We start from the raw sequence: 15,041 nt of genomic DNA, 5'->3' as shown, positions 1-15,041 counted from the left end.
CCCCTTCAAGCAGCCTTTGGCGAATGAGGACCGACCCAATCCCCGTTACAAAAGCACCGCGCATAAGAAGGTTAGAATGTTCGGTGGTTGTAATGGCCTGACAGTCACAGTCCCGGATGAGTGGGATTAGGGCCCGCCAGAAGCCTTCAATGGAGTCACCAGGGAGATGAGAGCGAGTGGCGAGTACATGCCTGGCGAACAGTGTGTTTGCTTTCTGTGCATAGTTCTCTTTGCGGAGCGCCATGGCGTTCGTGTAGTTTGGGGCCTCCTGGATCAGCAGAAACACGCTGGAGCTCAACCTTGAGTACAGGATCTGTATCTTCTGAGCCTCCGTCAGAGGGGCGGTCGCTGAGTTGATATAGGCCTCAAAGCAGGCTAGCCAGTGATTAAAGTCCCTCCTGGCGTCGCTCGATTGTTGATCCAGCTGCAGGTGATCTAGTTTGATTCGGAGGTCCATCTTACAGAAAATCTTACTGCAATAAAGTGATGCACGATCAATTATACAAAGACTCAGGTTGGATACAACTGTGGCTTTATTGCAGTAAGATGTGTGGCTTCCCACAGCAGCTGGCGAAATGGCTGCTGGATAGAGGACACGCATATTTATACTCCTCCTACTGGGCGGAGCCAGCAGGCAGGGGCTACCGGCGAACCTGTAGTACAGGTCCTACCTTACATCACCTAATACAGGAGTAACAGTGGTTTACCACAGCCACCATTAGCATTGTCATAAAATCCTGTGAATAAGTTACACCTTATTTAATGAGGTGTTTCGGGATTTTTAACGATGTATCATATTTGTAGTTAACTGCTAAGCAGCAACACAAACCCTGAAATTTCAATTTTAAATTTGTTGAATGTCAAATCTTTCCATTGTGATAAGAAATTGCACATATGCTTTAATTTTTTAAAAGGTAATGATATTTTAGCTTCCACCTTAATCCCATGTTTATGCGCCCAATCATTTATTTTGTTATGTGTAAAATTGTAATGTTAGGGGGTTTAGTGCATTTTACTTTCTGGATTACTCTCTGCCAGAATACGGCAATGTAATGAGCTGCTCTCCCGGCTTGATGGCATCATTGCTACTCCGAACCGGACAATCACCTTGACTTGCCATCAGGTTCAAATTAATATTGGCAAAAGGAAAACTCATGCCACAGAGATTGCTATGTTGTGTGAATACAAAACAAGAAAGCAAGTGACTTTTAAGGTATTCAAGGTTTACGGGGGAAGACAGCAAAGTGCAGCTGAGGCCACAATTGGGTTAGCCATGATCTTACTGAGTGGTGGAGGAAGCTAACCTCTCCTCAAATGACCTACCCCTCCTCTTATGGCGGAATTTCCCAAATCTTGGCTAAGCGTCAAGGAGTGAATCCCGCCAGCCCCGATGGTGTGATCCAGACAGCAATTTTTAGCCACTTTGAAAAAATAATTTCCCAAGTGAAAACTGCCCAACATCTGATTATCCCGCCTTGAGGTCATCTGAGACCTTCAGTCACGGAGGCGCTGAATTTAAACAACGCTGCAGCACTTGCTCTCATTCAAGCCAGGATGATGGCAGCCAAGAAGCCATACCACGATTCAGGGAGGGGACCGTAACCACAATGTTGGATGCCATGGAGGAGAGAAGGGCAATAATTTCCCCTCAGATTGACAAGAGATCCTCCAGTAAGACCTCCCCACCTGGGAGATGGTGGCAGCACCTCCACAAGAGGACAGGGGTGCAGTTGGCTGCCCCCACCTCTGATGTGCATCCTGGGGACACCTAAACATGGTGGGAGGGTACAGAAAGTATTGTGTGGGCACATTATAGGCATGGGTGAAGCTCAGCACTAGTTGGGGCACATTTTCACTTGTCGCATTTTGAAATGTCACTACAGCTTTCCATTATTGTTATTCACCACTTTAACACTTCAAATTCTTCAACCAGTGGCATGGCCTCCCCATCGGGATGCAGGTGACCTCACTGGGCCTCCATGCCCGTCAAACAGTTAGGCCCTCTCATAGAACATAGAACATAGAACATAGAACAATACAGCGCAGTACAGGCCCTTCGGCCCTCGATGTTGCACCGAAACAAAAGCCATCTAACCTACACTATGCCATTATCATCCATATGTTTATCCAATAAACTTTTAAATGCCCTCAATGTTGGCGAGTTCACTACTGTAGCAGGTAGGGCATTCCACGGCCTCACTACTCTTTGCGTAAAGAACCTACCTCTGACCTCTGTCCTATATCTATTACCCCTCAGTTTAAAGTTATGTCCCCTCGTGCCAGCCATATCCATCCGCGGGAGAAGGCTCTCACTGTCCACCCTATCCAACCCCCTGATCATTTTGTATGCCTCTATTAAGTCTCCTCTTAACCTTCTTCTCTCCAACGAAAACAACCTCAAGTCCATCAGTCTTTCCTCATAAGATTTTCCCTCCATACCAGGCAACATCCTGGTAAATCTCCTCTGCACCCGCTCCAAAGCCTCCACGTCCTTCCTATAATGCGGTGACCAGAACTGTACGCAATACTCCAAATGCGGCCGTACCAGAGTTCTGTACAGCTGCAACATGACCTCCCGACTCCGGAACTCAATCCCTCTACCAATAAAGGCCAACACTCCATAGGCCTTCTTCACAACCCTATCAACCTGGGTGGCAACTTTCAGGGATCTATGTACATGGACTCCTAGATCCCTCTGCTCATCCACACTTTCAAGAACTTTACCATTAGCCAAATATTCCGCATTCCTGTTATTCCTTCCAAAGTGAATCACCTCACACTTCTCTACATTAAACTCCATTTGCCACCTCTCGGCCCAGCTCTGCAGCTTATCTATATCCCTCTGTAACCTGCTACATCCTTCCACACTATCGACAACACCACCGACTTTAGTATCGTCTGCAAATTTACTCACCCACCCTTCTGCGCCTTCCTCTAGGTCATTGATAAAAATGACAAACAGCAACGGCCCCAGAACAGATCCTTGTGGTACTCCACTTGTGACTGTACTCCATTCTGAACATTTCCCATCAACCACCACCCTCTGTCTTCTTTCAGCTAGCCAATTTCTGATCCACATCTCTAAATCACCCTCAATCCCCAGCCTCCGTATTTTTTGCAATAGCCTACCGTGGGGAACCTTATCAAACGCTTTGCTGAAATCCATATACACCACATCAACTGCTCTACCCTCGTCTACCTGTTCAGTCACCTTCTCAAAGAACTCAATAAGGTTTGTGAGGCATGACCTACCCTTCACAAAGCCATGCTGACTATCCCTGATCATATTATTCCTATCTAGATAATTATAAATCTTGTCTCTTATAATCCCCTCCAAGACTTTACCCACTACAGACGTGAGGCTCACCGGCCTATAGTTGCCGGGGTTGTCTCTGCTCCCCTTTTTGAACAAAGGGACCACATTTGCTGTCCTCCAGTCCTCTGGCACTATTCCTGTAGCCAATGATGACATAAAAATCAAAGCCAGAGGTCCAGCAATCTCTTCCCTGGCCTCCCATAGAATCCTAGGATAAATCCCATCAGGTCCCGGGGACTTATCTATTTTCAGCCTGTCCAGAATTGCCAACACCTCTTCCCTACGTACCTCAATGCCATCTATTCTATTAGCCTGGGGCTCAGCATTCTCCTCCACAACATTATCTTTTTCCTGAGTGAATACTGACGAAAAATATTCATTTAGTATCTCGCCTATCTCTTCAGACTCCACACACAATTTCCCATCCCTGTCCTTGACTGGTCCTACTCTTTCCCTAGTCATTCGCTTCTTCCTGACATACCTATAGAAAGCTTTTGGGTTTTCCTTGATCCTTCCTGCCAAATACTTCTCATGTCCCCTCCTTGCTCGTCTTAGCTCTCTCTTTAGATCCTTCCTCGCTACCTTGTAACTATCCATCGCCCCAACCGAAACTTCACACTTCATCTTCACATAGGCCTCCTTCTTCCTCTTAACAAGAGATTCCACTTCCTTGGTAAACCACGGTTCCCTCGCTCGACGCCTTCCTCCCTGTCTGACCGGTACATACTTATCAAGAACACGCAGTAGCTGATCCTTGAACAAGCCCCACTTATCCAGTGTGCCCAACACTTGCAGCCTACTTCTCCACCTTATCCCCCCCAAGTCACGTCTAATGGCATCATAATTGCCCTTCCCCCAGCTATAACTCTTGCCCTGCGGTGTATACTTATCCCTTTCCATCATTAACGTAAACGTCACCGAATTGTGGTCACTGTCCCCAAAGTGCTCTTCTACCTCCAAATCCAACACCTGGCCTGGTTCATTACCCAAAACCAAATCCAACGTGGCCTCGCCTCTTGTTGGCCTGTCAACATATTGTTTCAGGAAACCCTCCTGCACACACTGTACAAAAAACGACCCATCTATTGTACTCGAACTATATCTTTTCCAGTCAATATTTGGAAAGTTAAAGTCTCCCATAATAACTACCCTGTTACTTTCGCTCATATCCAGAATCATCTTCGCCATCCTTTCCTCTACATCCCTAGAACTATTAGGAGGCCTATAAAAAACTCCCAACAGGGTGACCTCTCCTTTCCTGTTTCTAACTTCAGCCCATACTACCTCGGAAGAAGAGTCCCCATCTAGCATCCTCTCCGCCACCGTAATACTGCTCTTGACTAGCAGCGCCACACCTCCCCCTCTTTTGCCTCCTTCTCTGAGTTTACTAAAACACCTAAACCCCGGAACCTGCAACATCCATTCCTGTCCTTGCTCTATCCATGTCTCCGAAATGGCCACAACATCGAAGTCCCAGGTACCAACCCACGCTGCCAGTTCCCCTACCTTGTTTCGTATACTCCTGGCATTGAAGTAGACACACTTCAAACCACCTACCTGAACACTGGCCCCCTCCTGCGATGTCAAATCTGTGCTCCTGACCTCTATACTCTCATTCTCCCTTACCCTAAAACTACAATCCAGGTTCCCATGCCCCTGCTGCATTAGTTTAAACCCCCCCAAAGAGCACTAACAAATCTCCCCCCCAGGATATTTGTGCCCCTCAGGTTCAGATGTAGACCATCCTGTCTGTAGAGGTCCCACCTTCCCCAGAAAGAGCCCCAGTTATCCAAAAATCTGAATTCCTCCCGCCTGCACCATCCCTGTAGCCACGTGTTTAAATGCTCTCTCTCCTTATTCCTCATCTCACTATCACGTGGCACGGGCAACAACCCAGAGATAACAACTCTGTTTGTTCTAGTTCTGAGCTTCCATCCTAGCTCCCTGAAAGCCTGCCTGACATCCTTGTCCCCTTTCCTACCTATGTCGTTGGTGCCAATGTGGACCACGACTTGGGGCTGCTCCCCCTCCCCCCTAAGGACCCGGAAAACACGATCCGAGACATCACGTACCCTTGCACCTGGGAGGCAACATACCAAACGTGAGTCTCTCACGCTCCCACAAAATCTCCTATCTGTGCCCCTGACTATAGAGTCCCCAATTACTAATGCTCTCATTGCGAATGTTTCAGGGCTCAGGCATGATTCAGTGAATCCTAGCCCCTCACCCCTAATCCGCTTTGAGCGCAAAGAGACAGAGGAATGTAGCGCAGAACCTCACTCAGATATGGGCCGGGGAGTCAGCATGCTGGCAGCAGTCAGACAGGAGTCAGACATAAACAGTAGCTGAAGAGGATCACACTCCATTCGACACTGCGAGTCATCATCACCCTCCTGCATCGACCATGCAGCAGACACTCAAGGACTCCCAGATCCCTGATGAGTGAGACCTCAGCCACCTTCAACGGGATTCAACTGGTTTCAAAGGGATCACAGCAACCTGGGGGGGGGGGGTCACACTCTAAGCCAGAGTGCCCTTCTTCATCCATGAAGTGGGAGGTGATGAGGGCATTTATAGCCCTTCTGCCTGTGCGCACCCTCATAGATTATCATCATAGAATTTACAGTGCAGAAGGAGGCCATTCGGTCCATCGAGTCTGCACCGGCTCTTGGAAAGAGCACCCGACCCAAGGCCCACACCTCCACCCTATCTCCATAACCCAGTAACCCCACCCAACACTAAGAGCAATTTTGGACACTAAGGGCAATTTATCATAGCCAATCCACCTAACCTGCACATCTTTGGACTGTGGGAGGAAACCGGAGCACCCGGAGGAAACCCACGCAGACACGGGGAGGATGTGCAGACTCCGCACAGACGCCCTCTGGGCTCCACTCTGAGGCTCTACAGCAGGCTCTTCCTCAGCACGCTCATGTACATCCTTCTCACCCGAGGACATATTCCGTTCCTCAAGGTTGGCTTCAGGAAGCTCCTGGGCCCACTGCAGAGCCTGTTTGTATAAGGCACGGCAGACCACAAGATGCAGGAGGCCCTCTGGGGACTGTATTGAGTGCCCCATCAAACCTGTCAAGACATCTTTCGGAGGCCATTGCACTGCTCATTGACAGATCGAGTCGCACTGCAAGCCTAATTTTAATTGGTCTCCGCAGGTGTCTGTGGCCTCTGTGGTGTTCTTTGTGTTGCTTATTTCAGGAAGGTTGGCAGTACTGTTCACAAAGACCACAAAATAACTTTAACTGAAACAAAGCTATGGGGCGGGATTCTTGGACTCCCCCGCTGGAGAATCGCTGAGGGGGCGGAGTGAATCCCGCCCCGCCACTTCGACGCTGGCTGCCGAATTCTCCGGCGCCGGATTTTTGGCGGGGGCGGGGATCACGTCGCACCAATCGGGGGCCGTTGACAGTGGCCCCGATGGGCCAAGCAGCCGCCAATTTTCGGTCAGTACCGCCGGAGTGAAATACACAAGGTCTATACCGGCGGGACCTGGCTCTGAGGGCGGCTTACGGAGTCCTTGGCGGCGCGGGGGGATCTGTCCCGGGGGGGGCACGGTGGCCTGGCAAAGCTGCACATTAGAGTGAGACTAGCTGTCTTGCTCTAATGTGCACATTTGCCAGAACGTATTCTTGCCCAGACAGAAACCTACTTTATTATAGGGAATAAAGGCTTGAGGGATGAAATGATTTTGTGACACTATACTGTTAAAAAGCATAAGCCATGACGGCAGAGAATGCTGAGAGCATGGGAAAAGATCTGGTAAGGAAGTCAGTATTCAAACTGACTATCCACATTGCAGAATAGACTCATTGTTATCATTACTGGGCAAACATCCCAGTTCTGGAGAATATGGCGGGAAACAAATGGTTCGTTCACACCATATTATGGAAACATAGAGAAATTGTCTCATGCAGTATTATCTCTGAAAACCTGATGGACAGACATTTCGGTCAATTGATGAATTATAAATATTTTAACCCAATCACAGTCAGAAAGGGGACAGAACCTAAAAAAGATTATGATTTCCTTATGAGATAGGGAGAGAAGCTTTTAAGCCCTCACCAAAATCAGCTCTCTTCTCTCTTACTCTTTCTCTCTGAATTCATCTTTAACCTAACATTTGAAACCTATTTCTACTTTGCTTTGCGAACAGCTATTTCCTTTTGTTTCATTTTTGTATTGTGCATTTTGGTCTGAAGAAATTACCCCGAACTGAATTGTATTTTGAATTCAACTCAACCATCTGCATTTGCGTTGGACAAACAACTTTTTAAATTCTGTATTTGTATAAAATTTGACTTGATCAATAGACTTTGAAACTGACATAAATAAAGCTATACTTGACTTCACCCAAGAAGCTCAGTTTCGAGTTCTGTAAGATTGATATATAGTGCGGCGACACATAAATATATTAACGAAATACAGATCCATCATGCCCACAATGGGGGGGTATACATCGCAACACCTCGCGAGATCGCTTTGGATCTCACAAGGCATTTTGAGCCGGGAAGATTCCAGGAGTGGGGTCACCCGGTTTTTATCAGCCACACTGCACCGCAATGCACTGTGTTTCGTGTGCAGCATGGCCATTAAATTGCGCTAATATATATTTACTGGAATGAGTTGGAAAGTTTTTTGTTCAATTAAGTCAGGGTTATTTTGTGCACTCCACCAAAATTGATATAAATTTTCTTCTCCTTTATTTTTGCTTTGCCAGGTTAATGCTACACCTTTAAACCATTTCATGCTCATGAAATATTAGCAAACAGTTTGATTATGTGATGCTCCTGGGCTGAATTCTCCACTCCCCGACACCGGAAGCAGGAATCGCGATCAAACAGAGAATTGCGCGAAATGGAAATGGTTTTGCACCCAGCACCAATTCCGACGTCATTCTCAGGTCCCTCGTTCGCACTGATATCGGAGATTGCTTCCCCTGCTGGTGGATCCATGCAAAACTGTCATTTGCATGGATTTTAATATAATTTGTGTCTTGAAGGGGCGGCATGTGGCGCAGTGGTTAGTACTGGGACTGCGGCGCTGAGGACCCGGGGTTCGAATCCCAGCCCTGGGTCACTGTCTATGTGGAGTTTGCACATTCTCCCCATGTCTGCATGGGTTTCACCCCCACAACCCAAAGATGTGCAGGGTAGGTAAATTGGCCATGCTAAATTGACACTTCATTCGAAAAATATAATTGGTTACTCTAAATTTAAATTTTTTTTAAATTTGTGGCTTGAACAGTTCATGCTCCAGCCCTCCGTCATGCCCCATTCCTCTTAGGCAGAAGTCTCACTGGAGTGAATTAGTACAAGTATTTACAAGCAGGGCCTGGGTCCCATGAGGGGGAGCCGGAGGGGAAAAAGACACTGGAAGAACCTAAAATATCATCGGGCTTGCTGGGGAGTTACTGCTTGGGTCCGGGGCGGCAGCTGGAAATAACTTGGAGCCAAGTCCATGGACTCGGAGGGGGGTCCCCCTCGGGATCAGGGTGGCCTGGTTCAGACCGTTGTTGCTGAAATATGTATTTTAAATGCAGCTCTCTGATCAAACATATAGGCTCCAGGCTACTCTCACTGCTGAGTGCTGCCTGTGTCCTTTGAATGCTCAGAGAATCTCTGGTCATCTGGGAGGCCACCCAGGGCACTGCTCTGGACACCCTGGTGCCCAGGCTGTTTTATCAAGTGGCTCGATATGTATGGCTAAGTTCAATCAGGTGCCCATGAGGGGTTGGCCGTCCTCAGAAGTGCTGCCAGACCGCAGAGGAATCAGGGGATCAGCAGAGCTCATCCCATTCATTGGACACCTGCACCGTGGCCTTTGGAACACACACTGGTTCTCTGCCCCTCTCAGGGCAGATGCCTCATCTGTGACCCGCACCCCTCTGAATCACCAGTTGTCTCCTCCCGGTGAGGCAGGCAGCACTGACTGCCTCTGCCACCACCTCCCAGGTCGTGTTCAGGAGGGCAGGTTTGAGTCTGCGGCCCATCCTGGGGGCGAAGGTGTCCTGTCATGGGAGTGTCCCTTTGAGAAATGTTGTTGTCTCATCACATGGCTTCAGTGATGTAATTGTGTGGGTGGAGTTAGGCTGTGGTTCTGTGAGTTTTTACTTTGGCTTTTGGCTTTTACTTTTGCCAATTTTAACTGACTTTCATATTTCATGGACAGTTTCTGAATTCATAGTATCCGTCTTTTCCTTTTCCCATGATCTGTACCTCCCTTTCTCACACTTTTTGTTCTGTTAGTGCTATTCGTTCTTCCCCCTTTCTTCACTATCCTTTTCCTTTTCCCTGATCTGTACCTCCCTTTCTTTTTCCTTTTTTTCTGCCAGGACTTTCCTTCTTTAACTCCCATGACAGTCCCTCCTCTCCTCGATGGCGTGGAGCTGTGGGTCAAATTCCCCAACTCGGAGGGCAGATCTACTGTGAGCCATCTTCCTGGCTACAGTGAGTGTGCAGAGTGGAGCTGTCAGTCTCTTTGACGCTAACACAGACCCCAGTCGTCAGAACGCTCACTGGGCCAGGGATTGTTCTCAATTCGAGCCAGCAGTGTCTGCATATTAGCATGCCCTGACTCGCTTACTGAATAGCACCCCAAATGGAAGTGAGAATCGCATGTAATTCAGTCCCGGCAGCAACACTGGCCTCCCAAACAGAGAATTCTAGCCCCTATCCCCATTAGCCATCTCCTTTGTGACATGGGGTCAAATTTCCAGATATTGACGGAACTCAAAGTGTGAGATGAAACTGAAAATTGAACTCCTCTCTCCTCATGATCCTCATCCCCAATCCCTGAGGTTCCAGTTTCAGGTGAATACATTTCCAACCTGTACAATGCTTCAACCTTGTACAATGCTTTGTTTTTTCTTTCCCAATATACCGTGTGAGGCACTGGTAACTGGGAATTATTGCACTCTTCCTGCTTGCTACATCGAGCAGTTAGAAAGCCAGTTGGTAAGTCCAACAATGAGACGCTGTATGTCTGAAATTATCAACCTTCAATTGATAATTTAGAGTAAAAATGTTACCCAATGGCTTACACAAGCCATTGTGTAAACAGAAGAAAACATTTAGAGGTAACTTAACACAGATTTAAAGAAAGGTTTCCATTGAATAAGTAAGAGACTATCTGGCTCATAGTCTTTTCTGAATCCCCAGTTTTGAACACAACCTAAAAGAAGTCTTACCTGGTCACTACATCTGGCAGATTCTTGTCAAGGAACTTATCCATACACTGATGTTCCGTGGAACGTTCTATGAAGAGATTAAATGACTTAAAATACAGACCAACGTCTGAGGAGAGGGCTTTCAAAGGTGACTCCATCTTTGGTTCCCTGCTGTTAAAGAAAGGTAACAGTTTGTTTCACTCTGAATTTCATTATTAGGATATGACCTTTGCCTTGACTTGACTGGACCTTGATCGCAAAATTTGGAAATCTCCTTTCCTGCCTGCTTTTGGCAAATATTAACTCACACATTGTATGCTCTGCTGACGGTAGCATAGTGGGTAGCACTGTTGCTTCACAGCTCCAGGGTCCCAGGTTCGATTCCTGTCTTTGGTCACTATCTGTGCGGAGTCTGCAAATTCTCCCCGTGTCTGCGGGTGCTCCGGTTTCCTCCCACAAGTTCCGCAAGACATGCTGTTAGGTCATTTGGACATTCTGAATTCTCCCTCTGTGTACCCAAACAGGTGCCGGAATATGGCGACGAGGGACTTTTCACAATAACTTTATTGCAGTGTTAATGTAAACCTACTTGTGGCAATAAAGATTATTATTACTATCCTGAACTTTAGACTCCTATCTCTGATTGGATCCCAGCTCATTATTTACTTGCACTGTCATCTTGTCCGGCCTTAATCGCTCCCTCGATGTAAACTCTCCAATCCATATTCACAACCACCACTTGAACCACTGTCCACCCAGAAGGAAAAATCCGTTCGGACCAGTATTCTTATTTCCCCGTTTTGCTGTCTATTTTTCCTTCTGGGCATCACATCCCTGGTCCACGCCCTAAACGTAACTCCTTCTGGATTGGTCCTTGTGGGAAAGCTATCCCCAATTCAGTTCAAACTTTGGCTTTCAAAATTCCAACAGTCTAGTCTTTTCCCCTCCTTCCATCACCACATTTATGAATCTACTGGTTTGGTCAACTGCACGTGAACCTTCACCTTTCATACCATTGTCGGCAATGAAACCATTACTCTTTCACCCTGGTCAATCCCCCTATTAAGGCAATGATGGACCAACTGACCTCCTTCTGTACTGTAGCCATTTTATGATTATATGATTCACCTCAACGTCCAGAGATGAGGAGGAATTTCTTCAGCCAGAGGGTGGTGAATCTGTGGAACTCATTGCTGCAGAAGGTTGTGGAGCCCAAATCGCTAATTGTTTTTAAGCCAGAGATAGATAGGTTCTAGATTAATAAGGGGGTCAGGGGTTATGGGGAGAAGGCAGGAAAATGGGGATGACAAAAATATCAGCCATGATTGAATGGCAGAGCAGACTCGAATGGCCTCGAGTGGCCTAATTCTGCTCCTTTGTCTTATGGTCTTATGGTCCTGATGCCCAAGGGATGTAGACATGAAAGGAAATGGCAGACAAGTGGTTTAGCCACTCACTCCCATTTTACCTGAATAATCATCATCAGATGATCATTTCAAATGTCTGCACAGTTACCTCTGACATTCTCCCAGCATCTAGGCTTTGGCCCCTCCTGTTTCTTACCTATATGCTGTCCCTGAGCAATACCACCCAAAAAGAGCACATTATCTTTTACCTCTATACTGACTGCAGATCAGATCCCACATGAGCCCTGGATTCTGTGGGATCTTGTTAAAATCCCTGTGGATGACCAATAACCTAAGAGAGCCAAACTGACCAACAGAAAAACCACTGCAAGAACCAATGGACAATATTTCACTTCATATAACTGATCCTTTAACAATCAAACTAAAAGAAACATAAATTAAACATTAACAGGCAAATTGTACTCAATAAATGCCATAAATCACACTTTTAATAACCAACGCACAAAGATAGATTTCAAATGTTTTACCAGCAATCCCCTCAGTACATATGGCAACACATCCAGTCACCAAGTTGTTTTCTACTTTAATTTCTACAGATAAAGATCAATCCCTTTTCTTCATGCAGCATTTGTTAATTAAGTCACCTCTCACACAGCAGCTTTACTCCATCCGTGTTTCATGGATGTGATATCACCAAAAAGGTGCACATCTGAAGAATTTCTTTAAATTAGGTCACACCAGGTTTGCTGGTGTGGATTTCCCAGACTCACCTCCATCTGACCAATCGGTAACATGTGCACTGCATGCACGGCCCTGGTAAAATAACTGAAGGAGCGGCAGTAACTTTATTTTACTATCCCTGCAGCTCACTCCAGTCTTCAGGTTTCCATCATTTAGCTACCTCACAGACGCAAGACTCTCCAAAGTATCCTACAATGTTGTAATTTGATCTCTGAAGAAATCTGTTTACTTTCAGTTTCAATCAGCTTCCATTCCCCCAGCAACCTGAGGTCACAGTTTAATTTCCCAGATAAGTGACATTATAGCCAGGAACCCCAAGTCATAGCCCCCTTTCCCAGAAACCTAAAGCTTCTGTTTCTTTCAAACATTGCAGGCTTTGAAATGAATGTCAGTGCAGTTAACAGTCTCCAGAGGTGGGATAGTCTCTTCTGTCATTGGCAGACTGCTTGCATGCAGTGAAGATTAACATTTTCCTGCATTTTTTGTTTTTATTTCAGCATGCTGGTCTTCGTTCCCAAGGCGTTTTTCAAGGTTGTGGATAGGTTGATCTCTTTGTTGAATAGGAAGTTGGCCAGGATGATGAAGTTGGTAATTCAGAGGAGTTGGCAGTCGGGGGTGTGAAGGATGTTTACTGGGTGGCGCATGCAGAGAAGATACGGGGTTGGAGTAGGGAGGCGAAGGGTTTGTGGGTAAGGATGGAAGCAAGTTTGTGTACGGGGTGGTGTTGTGGACCCTGGCAATGGTGCAGTTCCCTTTGGTTATTGGAAACTATTCTGGACGTCCAGTTTTGGTTGGCACGCTGAAGAGTTGGAGGCAATCCCGGCAGCATGTTTGGTTGTGAGCGGGGTCGAGGGTGATGCCAATCAGGGGGAATCACGGATTCGAGCCGGGGAGAATGCATGATAGGTTCCAGGGATGGGAGGTGAGGGAGATTGGGGAGATGAAGAATCTGTTTTTGACAGGGCAGTTTGAGAGCTTGGAGGAGTTGAATGAGACATTTACACAGGCTGGGAGGAGAGTTTTCGCTACTTGCAGGTGCAGGAAGTTGTGAAGAAGGTTTTCTGACCTTTCAGATCGCGCCACTTACTCCTTGTTGGAGGAGGCTCTGTCAGTGGGGGGCTGGACAGGAGAGTGATTTCAGCAATTTATGGGATGATTCTGGAGGAGGATATGGTGTCCTTGCAGGGGATTAAGGACAAGTGGAAGAGGAGTTGGGAATAGCATTCGAGGAGGGATTGTGTGTGAGGTGCTTTGGACGGTGAAGGCCTCAACATTGTGTGTGAGTTTGGGGCTGATACAGTTGAAGGTGGTGCACAGGGCACATCTAGCAAAGTCAAGGATGAGCCAGCTGTTTGAGGGCATGGAGGAGATCTGTGAGCAGTTTGGAAGGGGCCCAATTAATCATGTACATATGTGTTGGTCTTGCCCGAAGCTGGAAAGGTTTTGGCGGTCAGTTTTTAGCACCAATTCAGATGTCTTATTTCAGATGGTCCCTTGAAGTCATATTTGGGGTGTCAGACTTGCCGGAGTTACAGGGATGTTTTAGCCTTTGCCTCACTGCTTGTTCGCAGGTGGGTTTTGTTGGGGTGGAGGTCAGCGTCTCCACCCTGTGCCCCAGCATGGCTGAGGGACCTAATGGAGTGAGGGTGTTTAATGGTTTTATTGGTAACAAGGGTGTCAAGTGTTGCTAACTTGTTGTCTCTTAATTTGGCTCTGTTTAATTACGTTTACTCAAGAGTCGCCAGGTATCTTTTGATACCGCCACAAGGTTCAAAACCGAATACTGATCAAAGACTCGATACACCAGTTAGTAAGTTCAAAAGAAATGCTCATTTATTTACACACAGTCAAATCTACTCATGCATAATACTCTACAACCTAAACTATCACTATTACTAAAAGCCTATACTTAGCTCCGGGTGCCCACTCAGTCAGAGGAACAATGGCCGTTGCTCGGTTCTGAGGCTGCTGGGTTGAGCTGTTTGCAGGATAGCAACTAGGAGCGTCTATCTCGTAGTGTGCATTGACTTGGAACTTACTTGGTCTGGCATAGCTCCTCGCTGAGAGCCAGGGCCAAGAGAGCGATTCTCTCTTGGGGAATCCTTTTTATACGCAAAAGGGCTTTGCGCGCTTTTGGGCGGGCCTTGAACTTGGCCCCAATTAATTGGGTCGTTTCCCAATCGTCCTTATCGATTTTCCTCCAATAGAGGGTTGGGTTCCCTGGTGGCTGAGCGTGTCCTAGGTGGCTGTTGGTTTGCTTTATTTTAGTCTCCTCTGGCGCCGGGGTGTCTGTCTTAGCATTGTTTACCTAAATGTTGCCTTTTGTTCCCGGGGATAGCTCATTAGTATGTAGATGGTTCTGCAGTACTGGTCTTGTCTGAGAGCTACAGCTCTAATCAACAGACAGGCATTGCACCTGCTTGCTTTTTCGGTATGG

The 15,041-nt window shown here is 46.9% G+C and overlaps 1 protein-coding gene across 1 annotated transcript in view; it reads right to left on the bottom strand.

Annotated features, from left to right (window-relative positions):
• The window catches only part of LOC140388213 (histamine N-methyltransferase-like), a 61,406-nt gene extending 50,708 nt beyond the window's left edge, over positions 1 to 10,698 (bottom strand). Inside the window, exon 1 of the mRNA XM_072472011.1 lies at positions 10,518 to 10,698. Coding sequence (XP_072328112.1) covers positions 10,518 to 10,654 — 137 coding nt within the window. The 5' untranslated portion in view covers positions 10,655 to 10,698. The remainder of the gene's footprint in view (positions 1 to 10,517) is intronic.
• Positions 10,699 to 15,041: the final 4,343 nt, after the last annotated feature.

This window comes from Scyliorhinus torazame, chromosome 2 (assembly GCF_047496885.1).
Source record: "Scyliorhinus torazame isolate Kashiwa2021f chromosome 2, sScyTor2.1, whole genome shotgun sequence".
NCBI lineage: Eukaryota > Metazoa > Chordata > Chondrichthyes > Carcharhiniformes > Scyliorhinidae > Scyliorhinus > Scyliorhinus torazame.
The sequence above is the reverse complement of the archived record's forward strand: the minus strand, read 5'-3'. Positions and strand labels throughout refer to the sequence as shown.